Source organism: Macrobrachium nipponense, chromosome 29, assembly GCF_015104395.2.
Source record: "Macrobrachium nipponense isolate FS-2020 chromosome 29, ASM1510439v2, whole genome shotgun sequence".
Classification (NCBI taxonomy): domain Eukaryota; kingdom Metazoa; phylum Arthropoda; class Malacostraca; order Decapoda; family Palaemonidae; genus Macrobrachium; species Macrobrachium nipponense.
Genome location: NC_061092.1, coordinates 15,873,172 through 15,896,209, shown reverse-complemented (window position 1 = coordinate 15,896,209; position 23,038 = coordinate 15,873,172). Strand labels below are relative to the sequence as shown.

The 23,038-nt window shown below is 44.5% G+C and overlaps 1 protein-coding gene across 1 annotated transcript in view; it reads left to right on the top strand.

Moving 5' to 3' along the window:
• The first annotated feature begins 1,194 nt into the window (after window positions 1–1,194).
• LOC135206151 (pseudouridylate synthase 7 homolog) overlaps window positions 1,195–23,038 on the top strand; it is a 44,746-nt gene continuing 22,902 nt past the window's right edge. Inside the window, exons 1-10 of the mRNA XM_064237421.1 lie at window positions 1,195–1,417; window positions 1,965–2,185; window positions 2,961–3,058; window positions 3,219–3,401; window positions 11,993–12,145; window positions 13,635–13,758; window positions 13,894–13,972; window positions 14,081–14,205; window positions 15,239–15,392; window positions 15,641–15,838. Coding sequence (XP_064093491.1) covers window positions 1,274–1,417; window positions 1,965–2,185; window positions 2,961–3,058; window positions 3,219–3,401; window positions 11,993–12,145; window positions 13,635–13,758; window positions 13,894–13,972; window positions 14,081–14,205; window positions 15,239–15,392; window positions 15,641–15,838 — 1,479 coding nt within the window. The 5' untranslated portion in view covers window positions 1,195–1,273. The remainder of the gene's footprint in view (window positions 1,418–1,964; window positions 2,186–2,960; window positions 3,059–3,218; window positions 3,402–11,992; window positions 12,146–13,634; window positions 13,759–13,893; window positions 13,973–14,080; window positions 14,206–15,238; window positions 15,393–15,640; window positions 15,839–23,038) is intronic.

The window sequence follows — 23,038 nt, the reverse complement described above, 5'->3', positions numbered from 1 at the left end:
TCTGTAACCCCTCCGCCTTTTTCCCCCATAGGTCTAGTTTAGGCTAGTCTGTGTAAATATTTTTGATGACCCCAGGGTTGGAAACCATGGTTTTTAGGGTTGGAGTTCTAGACCTATCCTAGTTCAAACGTATCAATACCATCCTGGCTTAGCCTAAGTGTTGGAGTTCTTAGCTAGCTAGTTCGAACCTATCTTTATCAGACCTGCTCTTCAATATCCCAGAGCATGTTCGTTTACTTTATAACTTCTGCAAAAGGAAGATTTTCCCATTCTTCAGGAGTTTGGAATTGGGTTATGTTTCATTGGGTACGATTCCTAACTTAGCCTATCATTATATATCCAAGTAAACCAGACTGGTACTGTCTCGATATCCTACTAGTTGTTCCTGCGGTAGATCCATATTACTATTCTGCGGCGGCCTAGACTATGGCAGTTGCGGTTTTTTATGCAGTTTTACCTCCTGAACAAGAATTTTAAGTAATATTTATTCGGATGGCTGTAATTAACCTCCAGGTGCTCGTACTAAACACGGCGAAATACATTTGACGCCCCAATTCCTGGTGGCTTTTGTATTCGCGAGGACAAACGATGCGGAATGGTTATATGGAAATACCATTCCTGCCCCTGCAGGAGTTAAGATCAGTCTTTAGCGTTGCGGTATGTTGCTTAGGAACGTCACCATGGTGGTTCCTTAGTCAAAAAAGGGGGGTTGGGTTTGGATGCCAGATGCCACAAATTCCTTGCATTAAAATTTTTTTTTTTATTGTTTTTTAACTGGTTTCCAGCTGGAGCAGAAGATAATCACTAATGTAAGACCTCAGATTTGTTAGCTATGAAAAATACAAATTAATTAAAAATTTGTCATATTTGAATTTTAGCCTATTTAAGTATTGGTTTGAAAGCAGCTGATAGCCAATGGGAATGACGTACTGTACTTTTATACCTAAGGGCAGTATTTGATAGTACAGTAATGAGCTATTGGTAAGTGACTTTTAATTAACAGGCACTGAAGATGTTATACTGGAATAGTTTGAGTAGTACCTATATCTAAGAAAAAACAGCTTTCATAAAGGATAATGGATACATTAAAATATACATAATTATATAACCAGGATACAGCATCCTAACTGACATGGGTGGTGGTGGAGGGATAAAGTGATTGCTATGAAGCAGTCAAGTGAAATTTGACAGTCAGATAAATCTTTATCTTTTTACAGAGGCAGGGAAAGGGGATGTCCTTTGCCCAGTAGGAGCAATTCTCTGCTCTGAGCATATGCTTATCTGCAGACATGCCTGTTTCAGGTTCTTCATTGTTCTGAACAGAAGAAATACCAAGAATACTATATCATTCTGGTTGAGGGAAGGGATCTGTAGGACATACAAGTTAGGTCCTTGGCAGCAGTGCCTTCTCATAAAGGTTAGTTTGCATGAATTTTGAGTTTTATGTCTGGATTAGATTCCGATTTGGAGCTCTGTCCACCAATTGGAACAGAATTAATACTAGAAGAGTTATGTTTTGTCAAAGGGGAGGAGGCAAGTTTTATTTGCAGAAGTTTTGGAGATTATTTAGGTCCAGTGCCACATGCACCTCAGGAAAGTGATAAAATCAGTTTCACTATAATTTTGAAGAGGTTGTTAACCTAATTTAAGGTTTTCAAAGAAATGTGAGAGGGAAGTCCATTTATGTCCTTTACTATATAAAGAATTAATTTCTTATCTAATTGTAATGTTTAACAATGCACAGTGCTTGGTTGAAATTGTACTGGGTATCATTAAAAATGCATTACAGTAATTTTAATTGCAATATTTGTCATGCATTTCCACATCTAGTAATTTATATTCCAGGTAACCTTGTGATTTTTTTATCATTAGAAGCTGAAAAAGATGATTGTCTTTCATGACCAATACTTTTTTATTGAAGCTGAAAGTATGATTGTCTTTCATGCCAATACTTTTTATTGCAGATGGACAGTGTGCACATGCAAGAGGATGGTAAGGAAGATAGTAATGTCAACATGAAAGGTGATGAAAAAATTACACAAGAGGATGGTAAAGTTTTGCATGAGGAAGAAATTGGATCAGAAAAGAAGTCTGTGAAACCTAGTGCTAATTCAGCAGAATCAGAAATTGGCATCACCGAATATCTTGGAAAGCACCCAGGCTTCTTTGGAATCATAAAGCAGAGGTAGGATGTATTCGTGATGCTTAAGCATTACCCACAGAGATTTAAACTTTAAAAAATAAGGATTTGTTGATGTTTGCCTCTGTTATAAAGGGAATATGCAAATGTAAAAAAATTGAAATATTTAGTGTAGCTAGTAGATTTGCAAAAGCAGAATATCTTAAGTTTTTCTGAACTTAACTGGTAGTGAAACAGTTGGAAAAAATATACAGTTTACTTAATTATTCTGTTCTCTCTCTCTCTCTCTCTCTCTCTCTCTCTCACCCATCATATCATAATTGGTGTGGGCAGGAATGTAGGCCAAGTTTAAACAGTAATTATTTTGAGTAAAATACCTCTGGATGTCATAACTAATTTTCCTGTAAAGAAAGCAAGACATAAGCTGATATAAGTACATTTATGCATGATTCCTTGTGATATATAGTTATGTGTGTCATTTGATAAACCTTATTATAGTGATAAGTGCAAGTGACTTTTTAAATTGCCTATTCAGGCTCATCACTTAAAAAAATTTGTTACAAAACCTCATTAAAATTAAGTGGTCTGTAAAGGGGCCAGTCAAATGTCTGGCTATACTATAGGAACTAAGATTTGACATCTAGATCTGTAGAAAAGACTTTTGTAAAGATATGGATGAATTTTTTTTTATTACTAAATTATGAGCTTGAGTTCTTATTAATTTATAATGAGAATCTGAATAGTTAAAAGTTTGTATCCTCCCTTGTCCTTATTAGAAATACATTGGGTTGTCTTTGAAATAAAAATTTATATTTTGCAGATATTCCGACTTTATTGTAAATGAAGTGTCAAATTCTGGAGAGATAGTTCACCTTACAGACAGGAATATTCCCCCTCCCCCAGAAGTATCTGCAGGAGGTGAGTTCTTGATTTTTTGTGTTTAAGTTGTAAAACATTGCAGCATAATAAACCATTTAGGTACCTATGTAACTGTGTTTATGTGGCACTTACAGAACAAATAACAGGTAAAGATGTAATCTTAGCATAAATCCAGATTTATTTGGCTATCTATTTCCAGACTTACCTGACGAACTTCCACCTGAATTGTCACCATATGTGATTCAGCAGCTGGATGAATTAGTTGGGGTTCCTCATCCTGCTCGCATCCCATTGACACAGCCTCCTAAGAAATCAGAGCTCGGTAATGATGTTACAGATACAGATCCCCCAAAAGAACAAGATAAAGCTACTGTCAAGAAAGGTTAATAACTAAGATAACTAAGTTTTCATGATATTTTAGAAATTAGTGTTTTTATTTTTAAGTTGATATAAATGTTGAAGGAATTTTTATGTTATGTTGATTTGTGTATAGTAATCATGATATACTGTGCATTTTATTATAGAGATTTTTTTAAACAAAAATGGATGTACATCATGATACAAGATTCCTAGATTGTTAGTTTGTAGTTAGTGAAAGACTTCATTCATCCTTTTTAGTTTTCTGTAAAAGAAAACTATTGTGCCTGCTTTGTCTGTCTGTCTGCCCTTAGATCTTATAAACTACTGAGACTAGAGGGCTGCAAACTGGAATGTTGATCTTCCACCCTCCAGTTATCAAACGTACCAAAGTGCAACACTTTAGCCTCAGAAGTTTTTATTCTATTTAAGGTTAAAGTTAGCATAATTGTACTTCTGGCAGCCCTAATCTACCAGCAACCTGACCGTGGTTGAGTTTCATGGGCCGCAGCTAAGAGTTGTATGGGCCGTTGCTGAGGCCACCACCAGACAGAATGCTCAATTGCACCGAAGTTTATTCAGCGCATTTTTAAGTTGTTATTATCAACGCTTTTTTTATCAGGTTTTCCTAATATGGGCTGAAACGTGACGTGTGTTGTCTCTTCTCAGTCTTATTCATTTTCTTCCTGAATTCAAATCTGGTTTTGGTCCTCGTGTAAACTCCATTTGTTCCGACACGGCATACAAACCTTCGGTCCTTTTACAATAGGAAGGTACTAGCGGCAGCTGGATAGGTCGTAAGCTTTCGAACAAGGGGTTCGGTAGTTAACTGCTTGTCCGACAGGCGCGCGCGCGCGACTGGGAGGTAAACAAATCACTTTTGCTTTCGGCCTGCTGGCGTGTAGACGTGTATCATCGCTCTCTGCCCGCTTCATCGTCGTTGCTTTCGCATGGTTGTGTTTTTCTTTTTCTATTTATCTAGTGAAACTGAATTGTAAGTACAATCATTTCATATTAATTTCCATTGAATTCAATTGTGAATTAAAGGATCTTCGTTTCTCCACGCCCTCCGATTACCCGAGTGCCGGGACTGAAGGGCGTAAGTGCGGGAATTCATTTTCCCAGAAATGATCCTCGTATTGTGTATGCTCGGTGGCCGAGGGCGGGAAGAGCGCTCGCTCCGAGCTTATATTTTGGTCGAAAAAATGTGTAGATGAAAATCGTAAGTAAGTGCCTTTTCATTTATTTTTTTTTTGACCTGTATGCTCGTTGCCGAGCGAATGCGCTCGGCACGAAACTTATTCTGTATGGAAGTGGAATCGCAAGTACAGTATTCTTTTTCATTTTCATATATTTATTTTGATTGTAGCAATACTCATTTTGGATCAGTTTCCGGTCTAACCCGGAAATTGATCCTTTCCCCTTTTTATTTGAATGAAGTGAAATCGCAAGTGCAGTTCTTTTTCATTTTCATATTTTATTGAGATTGCATTATTTACTTGGATCAATGTTTCCGCTATTTCCCGGAATTGATCCTTCCCCTTTTATTTTGTATGAAGTGAAATTGCAAGCGCAGTATTCTTTTCATTTTTCATATATATTTTGATTGCATCAATTCATTATGGATCAAGGTTTCCGTTCATAATCGGGCGAATGGATCCTTTTACCCTTGCGCTCGGTACCGAGGGCGCAAATGCGCTCGCTGCGAGCCCTTATTCATTGTGAAGTGAATCGTAATGCAAGATTCTTTTCATGTTATTCCTTTTATTATTGATTGCATCAATATTTATTTTGGTTCAAGTTCCGCTCAGTCAGGGGGGAATTGATCCTTATGCCCTTGCATTCGGTGCCGAGGGCACGATTGCTCTCAGGCTCTTATATTATTGTGGGGTACATGGGTGCTGTGCGGGTGGGGAACGAGAATCTCCCCCCCCCCCCCTCAGCTCGCTCCCACGATGGCCCTTCCCCTTCGGGGGGGAGGTTATCTGGGTTCTCCTCCTCGCCCGATCCGTCGAGCGCGGGGGGGAGGGCGCTCGGTGCCCGATGTACAATTGTATTCTGGGTCTTCCGCTCGTTCGGTGTGGGGCTCACCCCCCGCGCGAGGGGCGGGGACTTCCCCCCCCCCCCACTAATCACTTCTACTGTTATTTCCGCAGGTGCTATTGCCACGAGGGTGGACCTTGGTGAGGTATGGGCGTCCTTCGATTTGCAGGGCGTGCCCTAGTGTCCAGGGGCGGCGGTTCTATGTCTGGGCCTGCTGCGGTCACCCATGGAGTGGTGACCACGACAACGATATCGACTCCAGGTGACGACGTCCCTCCTCACCTGGTGTACTCGCCTCACGTGGTAACAGTCTTGCCTACAGCCGCTGTGAAGTGCCGTTCGCCGTACCGAGAGGGGGGCGTGCCGCCGCCGCTCGTGGTTGCCGCGCTGCCGCGACCACACTTCCGCTGCCTAGAGCTCGACCCCTGGACCTGCCGCCGGTACCAGGATGTTGCTGGCTGCTGCTTCACCTCCTGTGTTTCCGGTGCTGCCTGCGTAGTACCTGCCGATTCTGTGCTGACTGTCCCTGCCGTTGCTGCGCTGGCTGTCCCTGCCGATGCTGTGCTGGCTGTGCCTGCTGTTCCTGAGATGCCCATACCTGCTGACGTCGTCCCTGTTCGTCGGTGGTACTACCCCAGACTTTGGTCTGTCTGTACAGGTGCGTCCGGGCCCTGTGGCTTCGGCTACAGCAGCCCCGGCTCCGCCCTCCTGGATAGCAGATCTTACGTCTGTCCTGAGGAAGCTGACGAAGAAGAGGAGGAAGGTGTCGTCGTCGTCATCTTCATCTTCTTCATCGTCGTCGGCTGCCGCCTCTTCCCCTTCGACTTCTAAGGCTTCACAGCCGAGGAAGAAGAAGGTTGCCTCCTCCCTCCTAAGAAGTCTCCCTCGGGAGCTTCTCGGGACCCGTCTCACCTCGGTGGGACGGGAGGGTTCCTTCCGCTGGTCCTCCTGCTCCTTCGGGAGCGGGGCCCGTCTCTTCTTCCGCAAGGAAGAAGACTACGGGGACCAGAGGGGTACCGCTAACACCGGTACTTCCTCGCCTGGTGTCAGTGGTTCTGCCACTGCATCAGGGTGCCGTCTCGGCCTCAATCGTTCGCGGGAGGTACCGAGTGTACGGTCGCCTACCAGCGACCGTGCAGCCAGGAACCAGACCTCTGAGTCCGCTCAGCGTCAGGTTCACGGCACGGGGCGGAAGACTGGTGACAGCCGCTCACGCGACTCTCACCAGACCAGCTCTCGCTCTCGCGGCGACCAGCTGGCTACCCGGGGACGTGACGGTCCACGACCGGCCACGGGCTGAGGCTGGGAAGAGGTCCCCCCGTTCGCCGGTGCCAGCCACGGCTGGAACCAGCGACGTGACGTGCCGTGAGGACAAGCAACCGTCTCACTGTGACAGGGAGCCTGCAGGTCGCCTGACCGTCGCTCTCACAGAGAGCGATCGGATATGGCAACCAGCATCAGCTCGTCTGACACTCGAGATCGGGGCCGCTGTGCTCAGTCCAGCCGTTCTCCACAGCGAGACGGTTCGACCAGGCCTGCAGCTCGATCGCCACCGCGGGTTGACGATCGCCTGCAGCCCTCCAAGCCTGCTGGTTCTGCAGCGAGCGAGGAGGGAGCGTCAGGTCTGCCTCTCCCGTTACCTTCAACCTCCTCTTCGGGTTACACCGGGAGGAGCGAGGTATTGAGGAGTGATCGTGAGGGGTGCGCCCCTCATGATCCCACACGACGCCCTACGTGCCAGGCACGGTTCTTGGACCGCCAGGACGTATGCGCAAGTGGATGGAGAAGACCGAGAGGGCTGTCGCTGTTCCCCCTTCTTAGGAGGAAGGTTCTCGGAATATGCTTCTTGTTCGAAGGGCTTAACGGTCCTACTCTGCAGATGCTGTGACTTTCCGAGATCCAGAGGAACTTTGCCGAGGTTATGGCGCTGATTCGTCAGCACAACGACCTCGGGGAAGGATCGCCGCTCCCACAGCAGAGCCACGTCTCGGCTCGAGTCGTTTTGGGGCCCGAGAGGGAACCCAAATCGGACGGTGGGTCTGCCGCGATCGGAGCTTGCCGGACTGTGTTGAACCAGGTAGTCTCTCGTCTCCGGACAAGAAGGCTCTCTCAGTTCTGGCCGGTCGAACAAGCTACTTCACCTCCTCTACTTGCACAGAGGCGTTTCTACGTGTCTTCGGACACCGTAATTTTGAATACCCCTTCGGTCCTCCTGAGAGGTTTCGACCTCGACGAGGACTGGAATGAGTCGGAGGACGGTATCGGCTCTCTCCTGTCAGGTGTCGATCAGCCCACCTAGACGACGTTCACAGTGGCGGCAGACCCTTACCTCAAGTATGAGTTCGTAACCCTCCTCGGGAAAACGTTTTCTCCTGACGATACGTTTTCCCAGGCTCTGAGAGGCCATCGCCGTAAGGCGATGGCTGCTCCTTTTCTTCTCCAACTGCTAGTTCCGCTGGGAAGGCGAGCCAGTATCCAATTCCTCCCCCATTCCCTCTCTCCTTACGGCCTACGAGGGAAAGGGGAGGGATCCTACAGAGATTTCTCTGTAAGATCCACGTTAGGGGCTGCGCTACCGGGGGACTTTGGGTCCTACCTGACGTAAGCCCCGGTCGTTGAGGAGGGATCCTGCCCCTTCTCGATTTCTACGGGAATCGAGAGGTCCACCAGCCGATATCGTTTGACGAATTCGGTGGGGTGTTTTTTTTTTTTCGCAGAGTGCTTAGAATTCTACGGAATTTCTAGCGCACTCAGAGTGTTCGTTTTTTTACGATCTCCAAACACTTAGGCGAGACCACGGTCCAAAGTGAGCGAGAATCCCCGATAATTGTTACACGATAATCGGGAACCTCGCTTATGCTCGAATTCCTGTAATTTCTAGCATTTGGAAGAAAGCCTGCTGCTGAAAGAAGAGTATCTCACAGTAGGCGATTAACCCTGGAATAGAGAAGAACGGACGAGAACTTCCAGTTTGGCTTGAACTATCGTCTTCGGTATTCTGTTCACCATTGAAGCTTTCCTTTGGGAAAGACTTCTCCTTCACTCTCTTGACTAGAGAACGAAGGCGGTCGATCTCCAATCCCTTATTCTCATTCCTCGAGAGGAAAGAATTTAGGATGGAGGTCGTGGTACAGAACCTACAAATATACTACGTATATTTACCCTCGCGACATGATTCTTTTAACAGTTGAATTGTCGGGGGGTAGGCGCATACCGTAGTAACTCTAGGTTTGTGACCGAGAACAAAATTGTATCTTAATTGAACTGCAACTCGGGGTTGCCTGCAACCTCCCAGCAGTTATCAGTTTCGATTTTAGATACTTGGTATTGTCATGACAACACCAAATCAGCTTTGTATTTACCGAAATCCGTTTCGTTTAAATATAATTGCTCGAGCGTATTCTTATGCTCGATGGTTCTAGCCGAACGCATTCCTTCGTGGAATAATGGATTACCTGGCAAACTCAGGATGACGAGTCACCGAGAGCTACTTGCGTATTGAACTGCCTGATAGCAGCTCAGTATCAGCTAGGTCTCGGAGATGCATGGTCGGTTACGTCTCTCTCTCCCCTGGTTTGATTGACTACTGAACCGTATCTCGCCCAACAATCATGGACTTAGGTCTCTGATTAACGGGGATTCTCGCAATAATGAAGGACCATCTACTGCTGTGACGCTCTATTTCATCGCCTTCGACATTGCGAGAATTTTCAACAGAGATATCTCTTGGACTCTTTAATCTTTCTGTTTAACGCACGGTAAAAAGAAGAATCTGTACTAGTCTCCCGCATGCATCGCACCGCGATAATGCGAATGATTTTTGCAGACATCTGAGTTTGTCTTCAAAATATCTCTTATTCGTAGGTGTGGCAATTATTCATTGCTCGCCCCGAATTAACAGATGTGTCAGAAGACATCGCTACTCTCCGACCTGACAGCTCTACTTCCAAATGTTCAGCCCATGAGAAGCAGTTCTTCAGGCAGTATTCCCCTGTCTCTTCATTACTGAAAAGCGCTCCGCTTTTATTTGCAACTACGATCCTCACCGGACAGCAATGAATAGCGGTTAGCGTTCTCAGTCTTTGTAGCACAGGTTCAGAATCTTGAGAATCCTTCTCGTCGGTTCAGCTGTGAAGACGTAGGTTGCTTTTTTTTCTGTACACCTTCGTCTTCAACGACACATAGTGTTGTTTCTCCTTAGCTGAGAATCAACTATACTATGAGATATCTTGCCATTGAGGGACCTCGGTCTCTTAGAAGGCAATTGACTTTCGCCTGTTGGGCACATGCCTTAAGAGAATCATCACCTCGCCTTCTGCATCGGTGACGAACAAATTATTTGTTTAGTCTCTTGCATAACCCTTTTAAGGCGAAGGTCACGTGACTTGCTCGGATGCTTGGACAACCTGCCTCCTTCCAAACGCAGTCAGTCGGCAGCTGTCAGAGCGCCCAGAGTCAGTTTACGAACTACGCGTTGTTGACTTAGTTCGGTTGTTTACAAAGCACTCATTACTTCGTTTTAATACCTTGTCACAGTACCCATACCATCGACACCCACCATTGAGTGTCGGTGTCCTATCCACTACCCGAGAAGAAGAACTTCACTGCTTGGGGATAGGAGAATGTGAGACACTTCGCTGCAGACGGATAGACCAGTATGGGTACAGGACATCACCGAAGTCGAGAAGAGGGATAGGTCATACGACCATTCCTTCTTTTCCTCTGAGGTAATTGCATGACTTTTCCTGCGAAGTCAAGCATCCAGGGGATGGGGATTCGTGACGCTCGATTTCGTACCGACTTCGTAGCGAAGACTCAGAACCCTTCGGTTCCTGACGATCGGTTAGAGTCCTTCACAATCCCCTCCCTAATGGACTTCACCGCCTTCGATGCGAAGGAGATGCTGCTTTGTCCTGTGAAAGCGCGACCGCGCTTTCTGAAGAAACTCGACATCCCAGGCTGAGTGTTGAAGACTCTTCGTCAGCACCAAGATGACCTAGAAGTACACTCCCTCGAGTTACACAAGAACTCTCCGTGGCGCAGGTATGAAGGCAGGGGTCTGGTACAACCAGACCACTGGCACCTCCTTCTACCTTTTGGATATTGCCCACAGGTCCTTGGATCGTTTTCCTTGGGACCCGTGGTGGCTGCTCAACACGTTGTGTAGCTAACCCAGACCCTAGCAGGCTGAACGCTCGAGTCCTGGTGTGACTGTAAGAATAGATAAGTGAATGAGAGTGACTGGCTTCTCTTCCTATCTTTTTCTCCCCCTCTACCTGTGGGTTAGAGGGAATACGGTCATCACCTTGCTTGGATAATAGGCGAGATGCCCAGTGAGCTACTCGACAGAGCCCATCCTATCCCTTTCACTAGGGATGGGAGCGCAATATCCACCACTTCCTCCTACAAGGGGGGGGAAGTGGATGCCAACAAGAGACAAACCATAACTTTATGTTGCCTCTTGCAAATAGGAACTTGTTCTTGTTTGCTGGTACGAAGAGATATACGCTTGCCTCTCTCTTAGTACTTGGTCCAGAGGTCTGACCATTGATCCTGCGGTGCACACCCCGATCAATCGGACAGAGGCTGGATCCCTCCCTCGCTCTTACGACCAGGGAGGCATTCCAAGGTTGGGCGAACCCCAGTCTGTTCACAAAAGACTCAGATTCCTCCCACCAAGAAGTGAGTCTTCCTATTGTAAAAGGACCGAAGGTTTGTATGCCGTGTCGGAACAAATGACAATTTGTCCAAAATTGCATTTTTCCTAACTATACAAACCTGAGGTCCTTTTACACATAGTCCCACCTCATGCCACCCCTCACTCTGCAGTTTTTGCTTGGGCCAAAAGCAAAAGTGATTTGTTTACCTCCCAGTCGCGCGCGCGCGCCTGTCGGACAAGCAGTTAACTACCGAACCCCTTGTTCGAAAGCTTACGACCTATCCAGCTGCCGCTAGTACCTTCCTATTGTAAAAGGACCTCAGGTTTGTATAGTTAGGAAAAATGCAATTTTGGACAAATTGTCATTTCAATAATTTTGGAAAAGTGTTAATCATCCCTTCTCTTGACATGTAGAGGAAACAAAGATCAGAGAAGGAATGATGATTAACCATTCAGCATTTTTTATATGATTTAAGACAGAAGTGAGACAAACCTGATTGAAATTATTAACTAAAGCTAGTAATTGGCAAAGTATTAAGAAAAAGGTCAAAGTCACTTATGACTGGTGGATCTTAAGATTAAACTTTTTATGATCACATAGAGAGCCAGTGTTTGCTGTCCAAATAGCATGGGTTTGTTTAATTGTATAGAACCCACATTTACTGTCTCGTCACCAGACCTGTTCTCATGTGAGTGCTTTATTCCAGTATATATTCAGTCATTTTCTTCTTTCCTTTTTCTTTTAGGATTGTTATCAGATTTGAGGCAATAAACAAAAAACTAAGCAAAAGTAATTGGTTTGTAATGAAGAAGTTAATTTAGTTTTGATAAAGACAAAATTTGTAGTTACTGTACAAAGAAATGTACATAAGCCTTGAAAGTGAAGATACTACTTATTTTATTTCTTATTACAGGTCTAAATGAAGTTTTGATTAATGTAAATGGCGTTTCCAAAGAGGGACGTACTAACATTCATCGTGCTGTCAAAGCCAAATATGCATCAGTAGTGAGTTGCTACAAGGAGAGTGATGATGGCAATAAATATATTGTTATTCAGAAAAAGAAAGGTGAGTAATTTTTTGTCATTGTTACACTTTCAAATGGTGAATACCATGAACTCTGTTATTCATTATTTTATATATTGCTGCCCATTTTGATGTTGTGACAATGATTAATCAGAAGATACCCTGTAAGAAGAGTATGTAATAGTAGACCATATATATATACATGTTATTCAAGATAATGAACCTGTTATTGTTATGTTTATTCAAGATTATTAACCTGTCATTGTTATTCAACTTAATTGTTTGAAAGTAATTATTACCATGTAATTATACTAACAAGGGGTTATACACTGATTTTGAGTGGCTGGAGAAAAAAGTGGGACTGTTACATGTGAAACAAAGAGTCTGGGGTCTGAGATGGGAAACAAAAAACAAAAAAGAAAGGATGCTCATCATTTCCCTCACCATTATATGACTAGTCACTCTCTTAAAATACCTGTGTTTGATGGCTTCAAAGTTCAATGATAGTCAAAAGCATGAGTTCCTGATGAAAGTTGAACTTTTTCGTCAACGTCCTAAGATCCAGAACCTATAAATGTCTTTCTATATACCCCCATACCAGGTGTACTTCCTGTATCCACTATAGCATTAGGGCTTATTCATTTTAATCATGTGGGTGGTTGTTGCATATCTTGACTAAGAGTCAATTGATTGTTTAACTTTTTTTTTTTTGGTAAATATGGGAACAAAGAAGCATCCACAACTGTGTGAAGCTAAAATGTCAATGTAGCCTGTTATTTGGATCTTGGGATGTTGACAAAAAAGTTCAATTTTCTTCAGCAACTCATGCTTTTGGCTATCATTGAACTTTGCAGCCATCTTGTTGTTTTGCAAATAAGCAAGGGTATCTTAAGAGTTTTCTAGGAAAATAGTGTCAGAGTTCTGTTAACGGAAGGACAGATGTTTTTGATGAACAACTTGCCATTAATCTCTGGCACTGGCATTTGATAACTGAATAAAGGTATGAGACCAACCTTTGAGTAAAGGATACGGGGCCATTCTTGGTAATAATATGCATAGCGAAAGAAGTCTGATGACTTAATGAGGAACAGTCCTCTATCTGATATAATCTGTGGTGCCGATCCAGTAAAGCAAAACTGCTGGGCACACCCATAGGTTAGGGATTTCTGGTAAAATGTGTGTTGAAATTCAAGTCAACATAATGGTATTTTAGTATAAGCTTAAAATAAATGTCTTCAACATTTGTCAGTTGGTCATATAAAATTGCTTTCATTATAATATACAGTATTACTAGAGTTCAATCCCATACCCCATTTCTTATCTGTTTGACTGGCAACTACTTTGTGTTTACATAAGAAAATATGTGAATTATTAAATCATGCTTTTAAATAAGGATTCTTTTTTAACAAAATACAGTTATGTAAATCACACACATACTGTACTTGACGCTTTAATAGTTTTCTCATTTCTTATTAGGTGTGTACCATTATGTGAATAAAGCAGATATGTTATGATTGGTTCACTTTTGCAGCTGCTGGTGGCAGTATACCCAAGAGAAGTTCATGGCCTAAATCACTTATGTATACTACATTTGTAATGTATAAGGAGAATATTGACACCTTGGATGCTATAAATCATCTAGCTAGGAGAACTGGGTATGTTTTTATTTAGCCATGAGTTTTAAAAACTTTTTGACCTTGTTTTATGAGAGGTAAATGTTGTATAGTTTTTAAGTGGTAAATGTTGTCAAGAGTCATGTGCAAAATTGAAATTTATGTCCCCTCTTTCAGAGTGAAACCAAATATGTTTGCCTATGCAGGAACTAAGGATCGTAGAGGAAAGACAAGTCAGCTTGTGTCTGTTCCAAGGGTAAGTTTTATTAGGTCAATCAGCAAATTGAGAAGTTGACTGTGAATGATGTGAAATGAAATAAAAGGAAATTGACATTATTTATAATTTAAGACTTTTTTTTATCAGGTTGCTCCAGAAAGACTTTGCCAGGCTGCCTTCCACCGATCTATTCATTTAGGTAACTTCAGGTTCAGGCCAACACCTCAAAAGTTAGGACAGTTAAAAGGAAACAGATTTCAGATTGTGCTCAGGTAATTACATCCAGTGTTTTTTTTTGTATATTTTTCTTGGTCTTGATGTGGTTAGGTTTAGTGTTATGTTTTTCAGTGTTTTCATCTTAACATTTTGCCTGGTATTGATACTTATTTGAAAAATTTAGATATTTTTAACTTGCTTTGCATTGGATGGTAACAATGATCAAGGCCCTCTACTCTTGAGATAAGGGTTATGAAAAATAATTTATCCTTTTCTCATGGCGTACTTCAGTGTGGTTCAGTGTAAGCTTAATAAAGGATGGTTGCAGCTTTCCTTGGGCTCCTAGGTGCACCAACTTTGTAGCCTTTTGCTTTACCTCTATTTCCACTAAGATTTTTCAGTCTTTCTGTCAGTACCTTTAATTGTTACTTGCACAACCGAGGGTTTTCTCCCAGTTCAACTTTTAGATCCGTGTACTTCATTTTCCTAACATTCTGAATTGCTATCTTGCTATCCAACCACTTTCTCTATTCACTGTCTTGAGCACTTAAGTGAATGAAAGTGCTCCTGTGCTTGGGTTAACAGTCTTAAATTTCATCACCTGGTCTGACATACCACTTCAGATACGTAGCTCTTTTATTTCTGATGTACTGTACTATTGTGTTTAACTGTATATTTCTCTGTTGATTTGTCTTATTTTCTTTGTACATATGGTCATTTAGTGTTAAATTTAAATATTTGTTAATTTTTAACATTAATGAAGTGATTAAATCAGTTGCATTAAAATCCGGTCTAGTAATATAAAATGTGTTGTACATAAAAGACATGAGTTGGGAAATGATGTTTTAAATATACTATACCTTTTGTGCACAGTTTTAATGAAGATCATTACTGTTGCCTTATGGTGGGGATATGAAAACTAACACTATATACCAAATGTGTTTGTCCACTTGTCAAAGAATTTAGTCATTGTGTGTTAATGCTGTATGCCCCAACATTCTGAATTTAATAATGTAAAATAATTTCCCTGCTCTTGAACTAGTGGTATATTGTGAAGATGAAGTATTAATGCAATTTTGTCCTTAACAGGGAAGTGAAAGGTAGTGATGATGTAATAATATCTTCTGTTGAATCTCTAAAGACCAATGGTTTCATAAACTATTTTGGTTCTCAACGCTTTGGTACTACAGCAGTCAGCACCCACTCCATTGGTTGTGAACTACTAAAAAGTAATTGGGAAAAGGTAAGTTTAAATTTTCTTTGTTAAAAGTATCTTGAGTGTGTTCATGGTAGATGTTCCTTCCAACCATTACCATCCAACTTCTTCAATTTTACCTCCCTCCAAATGGATCAATTACTAACCATGGTAAAAATGTCATGTTAAACTGGTATGGAAGCTTTTGTATGCTGATTATGTATTCTGAAAGTTCCTTATATTTGGCAAAAGAGATGTTTGTGATGAATAAATTATAGTATTTTTTTTAATTCCAGGCTATCGATTTGATTCTTGCCCCACGAGAAAATGATAATTTTATTTTGAATAAATGTCGCATTATTTGGAAGGAGACTCATAATGCTGAGGAAGCTCTTCGTGTACTCAAGGGAAATAAGGAATCGTCTATAGAAGGAAGACTTTTGGCTGGATTGAGAGACCAACAGAAAAATGACTTTGTTGGTGCCCTAGGATCGGTAAGGATTTGATGATGCAGTCACTACCCGACTTACGAAGGAATTGCGTTCTGGGCGGGTGTTCTTACAGTATCTTGAATTATTCATAAGTTAGGCTTTAATGTATATTGTATAATATTTTTTTTCATGGTTACATTCCCTAATTAATTCAGGAGTCATAGAGTAATATAATATTTTAACTGTATTTTTAAGTCGTCTGTAGTGTAAAAAAAATTACTCTGTATGAACTTGGAGTGAGTTTTGCACAAGCAGTGTGTCACTACAGAAGTTCACAAAATAAACATTGCAGACCACATGTCGCCAAAGCTACATATTAAATGTTTCGTATGGGGAGAGGAAATTTGGAAAATGGGAATTTATCAAAGAACATGGGTATTCTTGTGATTCTAAGAAAAATACATGGTAGTTAATCATAAAAATACTAGAGATAATCTGGGAAGGTGTTAAAGGAACAGGTTCTTCCTTGTCTTCTGTTTGCAACAATTCTTGGTAGCAAAATAGGTATGCAGAGGAAACTTTGAACTTACAGGTGGCAAAGGGGAGTGCTCCAAACACAGTTTTAACTTGTCTGTTTGTATCTGAATGTTCGTACCAACAAGTAATTGACTACGTATTGATTTTTTATAGGCAATAATTGTTTTAAAGATATAGACCAAGAATATATTATTTTTTATGAAGGATTTAGATACTCCCCTTTTAAGATTTTCTTATGAACTTGTATAGTATGAGTTTTCTGATTTCTACACTTGTTTCCTATTTTACAGCAGTTAACTATGTAATTAGATTTTTGTTCATGAAACTTACCTGACAGATATATATATAGCTGTATTCTCCGAAGTCCGACAGAATTTCAAAACTCGCGGCACACGCAGTGGGCGGCCAGGTGGTAGTACCCATTCCCGCCGCTGGGAGGCAGATATCAGGAACCATTCCCATTTTCTATTCATATTTTTTCTGTCGCCGGTCGGTAAACACCTGTTTACAGACCTCCGCCCAGGATTTTTGGATTTGACTCGTTCTAAGTATCTGGATTGACTTTTGGTTTTGACTCTGGATTGTTGGATTGGCATACGTGATAGTGGACTGTTTTTTTATTTTGGATTGGCTTTTCTGTGAACGTGATGTCGGGATCAAGTTCAGTGAGCTTCAGAGTGTGTGTGAGGAGTGATTGCAAGGTGAGGCTACCGAAATCATCGGTAGACCCCCACACAGTATGTATGGGGTGTAGGGGGCATGTTTGTTTGTTGGATATCGATGCATTGAATGCAAAAGTTTGACTGATGATGGATGGAAGGTGTATGAGTCCTATCGGCGTAAGTTGGAGCGCGATAGGATCAGGAGGTCTTCCTCCAAGAGCGGTTCTAACGAAAGGTAAGGGAAGTACATTTCTCCTATTTTAACACCAGTAGAATTTGCTTCACCTAATCCTGTGTTGTTGCCTGAGGGCCCTGGTTCTGTGTCTGGAGAAGGTAATGCCCTTTCTCTGATTCTAGAGTCGTTACGCACTCTAGAGTCCAAAGTGTTGGCCCTAGAAAACGGCTCAAGTAAAGTGTGTGATCGTGCCCCTAGTGTTGTGGAGGGGGCGTCAGATCGGCCCCATAATGCCTCTAGGCCTAGACCTCTGTCGGACTCCCAGGACTCAGGGAGTGGGCATGTCGAAAGCCGCAAGAGGGTTACGGGGGCTCCCCACCGATCTGGCGTCCCTTCGGCAGGACCTGTTGTTAGTTCCCAGGCTGCCAAGGAGCGTGCTCAGGCTCGCATCCTTAAGGACGGTTTTCGTCCGTCCGAGGCGCCCTCCCCGCGCAAGGGGTGGAGCGCTCGGAGAGACTCGGGTCCGTTGAAAAGGACTTTTCCGAGGGAGGACGCTTTTTACGTCCCCTCTCTCCGCTATCGTTGCGGTCTCGCCTGCGTCGTATGACGCGTTTCCTCCACAAGAGAGGTAGGACGTCGTCCCGAGGACGACGCTGAGAAGCGCTTCTCTCGCGCCTTGGAGAGGCAGGTTGCTGTACCTGTGAGAAGGAAGGAGGCGTCCCCTCGCCCCTCGTCTTCTCGCAGGCGCAGCCCTTCACCTCCTCTTGTTTCTTCGCCAACGAAGAGTATTCTTGTCTCTTCAAGACCAATTGTCGGCTTTAATGGCTCAGAAGACTCGCCCAGCAGCAGTTGAGCCTAAACGTAGGAAGGACGCTAGACTGCCTGTCAAGAGGACGAGGCAGTCCCCTTCTCCGTCTCCTCGTTCGTCTCTGTCTCCGCTTGCTTCTCCTTCGGAGCTTCCTTGTTCTCGTTATACTGTAGGAAGTCTCGTGGACAGGACGCTTTTTCTTTTCCCTCTCGACGTCCTGATCAGCCCCAGCGCGTCAGGACGCTTGCAGGACGCATTGGAGGACGCTTTTGAAGACACTCGGCAGGACGCTTTTGAAGACGCTCGTCGGGATGTTTTGCTTGACGCTTTGCCTGTTGAGAAGGCTTTCGAGAGCGCCAGAAGGACGCTTTGAAAGCGAAAGCTGGACGCTTTGAGCGGAAAGCGTAAGGACGCTCCTCGAGAGCGAGTAAGTGTAGCCTCTCTTGACGCTCAGCGCGGTCAAGACGCTCTTCGTTCTTCGAGCTCTAAGGATCGACAGAAGGTCGGTTGCTTTGAAGAGGCTGATATCAGTCATCCTCGAAAGCCTTTGTGAAGGCATAGACCCGTTGGGCGCACGCCCTCTCCAGAGGTTCAATCTCCTTTGCCTCTTCGGGAGGAAGGAGAGCTTAGTAGTCCGGCGGACTCAGTTGAGGAGGAACAGCCTTCAGTTTCGTCGGTGTCCGATTACAAGGTGCTGGTTCGACTGTTACGCTCTTCTTTTGGTGAGAAGTTCCAGCCTGCAGCTCCCAAGTCTCCACCCTCTCAGTTTTCGTCATCTAAGTCGTGCAAGGTTCCGGAGTTTGTGGAGATGAAAAACTTCTTTGTCCACTAAGAGAGCGTTCAAGAAGTTGCAGGATTGGATGAACGTCGGAAGGATCAGGGCAAGTCGACTTTCGCCCTTCCACCTTCAAGACTCATGGGAAAGGCGGCATCTGGTATGAGACCAAAGGAGAAGTAGGAGTTAAGATCCCGTCGTCTTCCCAAGGGGACTTGCTAGTCTGGTCGATGCACAGAAGAGGTCTCTTTTATCGACCGCTAAGATTCGTGGACGCCAACGGAGATTGACCATCACATGAAAGTCTGTTAAGGACTGGAAGTCTTTAACTTTCTAGACTGGTGCTTGGGAGTCCTGGATCTTCAATCTAGGAAGTCCTGACTCGTTGAGTCTGGGGGGAGCTGTCCAATGTGTTATCCTGCATGGACAAGGCCGTCAGGGATGGTTCGGAAGAGTTAGTGTCTCATTTCGGCACTGCTTTTCTCAAGAAGAGAGCGCTTTTCTGCAACTTTACAGCTAGGTCTGTTTCTTCATCGCAGAAAGCGGAGCTTCTCTTTGCACCTCTTTCGAGCCATCTCTTCCCCCAGGCAGTGAGCATACAAGAGAAGGCTACCCAGGACCTCTTGGCCCAGTCTTCAAGACGTCCCGCAGTCCCTACCACGTCGTCTTTTGGACGGACATCCTAGGAAGGGGTTAAACCCTTTGTGGGGCGTCCTCCCTCGAGAGCTGCTCCTCGAGGGAGAGGGCTTGCAAGAGGAAGAGGTTCCTTCAAACACCTAATCCTCTAAGTGAGAGATAGTCCTTCAGATGCCGGTCGGAGCCAGGCTAAAGTTCTTTGCGGGGGCGTGGAGAGAGAGAGATACAGATGCGTGGTCCCTCAAGATAGTGGAACAGGGGGTACAAGATCCCCTTTTTGGACCCTCCTCCTCTATCCAGAACTCCCAGAGATCTTTCCCCGTCATACCAAGGGGAGACATCAGGTTCTTTTAGATCTTTTAGATCAAATGATCAAGAAAAGAGCGGTGGAAACAGGTCTTAGACCTGTGGTCACCAGGATATTACAACAGACTTTTCCTGGTACCAAAGCAGTCGTCGGGGCGGGTGGCGTCCAGTCTTGGACGTAAGCAGCCTGAATCTTCTCATAGAAAAGAAAAAATTCAAGATGGAAACGCCTCAGTCGGTTCTAGGAGCCTTAAGACCGGGCGCGACTGGATGGTTGTTGTCCTGGCGGACCATACAGGAACGCCAATTACTTTCAACGTGCCTTGATCCACCCCTCTCAAGAAAGTTTCTGAGGTTTATGTTAAGGGGAAAACAAAGTTTGGCAATTCCGAAGCCCTTTCATTGTTTCGGTTTAAGCACGGCTCCGATGGTATTTACCATGCTCATGAAGAACGTAGCGAAATGGTTACATTCTGCAGGAATAAGAGTGTCCCTGTATCTCGACGATTGGCTTATCAGAGCATCGTCAGAAGAAGGTGTCTGAAGACCTTCACTTCACGTTAGCCTTGGCGAGGTCCCTGGGACTTCTGGTCAACCTCGAAAAGTCGCATCTGACCCCAACACAGTCCATCGTGTATCTGGGGATTCAGATGGATTCAGTGGCTTTTCGAACGTTTCCGTCCCAGGAACGACAGCTGCAAGGCTTAGAGAGAGTTTCGGCCTTCCTGGGGAAGGAAGCTTGCTCGGCGAGGGAGTGGATGAGTCTGCTGGGGACCATTTCTTCGCTGGAAAAGTTTGTTTCCCTGGGAAGACTACACCTCAGGCCTCTCCAGTTTTTCTTAGCAGAAGAATGGAGAGTCAAAGAGGATCTGGATGCGACCTTTTTGATCACCAAATCGGTGAAGAACCATCTAAGATGGTGGTTAGATCCTTGGAAGTTTCGAGAGGGGTTGTCCCTAAAGCTTCTGAGCCCCGACCTAGTGTTGTTTTCCGACGCTCGGTGTCGGGATGGGGAGCAACGCTAGGAGGGGAGGAAGGTGTCAGGCACCTGGAGGGGGGAACAGGTGTCCTGGCACCATCAATGTGAAGGAAACTAGCGGCGGTTTTCCTGGCACTACAGTTCTTCCAGCAAAAGGTTGCAGAGAAAGTGGTCCAAGTCAACTCGGACAACACCACAGCCCTTGCGTACCTTAAAGAATCAGGAGGTACACACTCCCGTCCTCTATTTTACTTAGCAGAGGGAGATTCTGCTGTGGGCAGATGCGAGTATGGGATCAGGATCCTGACGAGATTTATCGCAGGGAGTCCAGAACGTCAGAGCAGGACCTTCTCAGCCGACAGGATCAGATCCTGCCGACGGAATGGACGTTGCACCAGGACGTCTGTCGAGAGCTCTGGAGACGAAGAGGTTGCCTCTTTATTGCTCCCCTGTGTTGGATCCGGGAGCAGTCGCTATAGACGCTGTGCTCTGGGACTGGACGAACCTGGACTTGTATGCCTTCCACCCGCCATTCAAGATCATGGGGGAAGTAGTAAGGAAGTTCGCGGCATCGGAGGGGACGAGGTTGACCTGATCGCCCGATGTGGCCCGCGAAGGAATGGTTCACGGAGGTAATGTCCTTCATCATAGACTTTCCGAGGACGTTGCCCTGGCATGGAGGAAAAGATCTACTCAGACAGCCCCACTTCGCAAGATATCACCGTAACCTCTCCGCTCTGGGTCTGACTGCGTTCAGACTATTGAAAAGTTGGCCAGAGCGAGAGGTTTTTCTAAAGCAGCTGCGAAGGCGATCGCCAACGCAAGGAGGACTTCCTCGAGAGCTGTTTACCAGTCGAAGTGGGCTTCCTTCAGGGCATGGTAGAAAGGAGGGAATTTCCTCTTCCACTACCTCTGTGAGCCAGATAGCCGATTTCCTGCTATTTTCAAGAAATGTGCAGAAGCTGGCAGTACCGACCATCAAGGGATATAAGAGTATGCTGTCAGCAGTCCTTCCGACACAGAGGCCTAGACCTTACTGACAACAGAGATCTTCACGATCTCCTGAGATCATTTGAGACTTCCAAGATACCTCAGGCGAGGCCTCCTTCTTGGAACTTAGATTTAGTCCATTAGACTGGTTGATGTCGAGTCCTTTCGAGCCTCATCCTGAAGCGTCTCTTAGGAACTTGACGAAGAAGGCTCTTTTCCTAACTGCTCTGGCGACGGCGAAGAGAGTTAGCGAAATTCAAGCCATTTGTAAGCGAGTGGGCTTCAAAGGTGACAATGCGGTCTGCTCTTTGAGTCCCACTTTCTTAGCAAAGAATGAAAACCCGTCTAACCCTTGGCCAAGGAGCTTTGAAATTAAGGGTATGACAAGCCTTGTGGGCCAAGAACCTGAGAGAGCCCTGTGCCCTGTCAGGGCTCTAAAGTTTTATGTCCACAAGACAAAGGAGGTACGAGGTCCCTCAGATAATCTGTGGTTGTTCGGTTAAACGGCCCGATATACCATTATCCAAGAATGCTTTGGCGTTCTTTCTGAGGGACGTGATTAAGGAGGCTCATTCGTCTTACCAGAAGACCGATTTGAGCCTCTTGCGAGTGAAAGAAAGCTCACGAGGTCAGAGCTGTCGCAACCTCGCTTGCCTTCCAAAGGCAACATGTCGATCAAGGACATCCTTGGCGCCACCTTTTGGAGGAGCAATTCAGTATTCGCCTCACACTACTTGAGAGATGTAGAGAACGATATACGAGGACTGTTGTTCTCTTGGGCCATACGTTCTGCAGACACAGTCTTGGGGGCTGAAGGTAGCTCTCTCCCTATCCTTAGTTAGGTTTAGGTTAGTTTTAGTGTTGTGTTCTTGGTTGTGGCAAGTCTTTGGTGAAGACCTCCCATCTCTTAGCTTAGTGTTCAGGGGGTCTTGGATAGTTGGTCAGGTGGTGGTCAGTTGCTTCGTTGCCCTCATATGTATGGCTCTATGCTCTTGTCACATTGAGGTCACGTCCCAGTTGACAGAGCATCCAGAGCGCACCAGCACTACAGGTCTCACTGGCTGGCAGCTCTGATTAAGCACAAGCAGGCTTAAGTGACAGTAATCACAGAGTCTACTTTGCTAACAGGTGAGGAACCAAGGTGTACATCATCTACTTAATTTAAGTTTCCTACAAATCCTATTCTGTCTCTTCCCACCATCCGAAGGTGGGATTCAGCTATATATATATCTGTCAGGTAAGTTTCATGAACAAAATGTTATTGTTATAATACAATTAAGTTTGTTCATACTTACCTGGCAGATATATATAATTAAGTGCCCACCCACCTCCCCTCAGGAGACAGTGGCACTGATAAAATATGAATAGAAAATGGGAATGGTTCCTGATATCCGC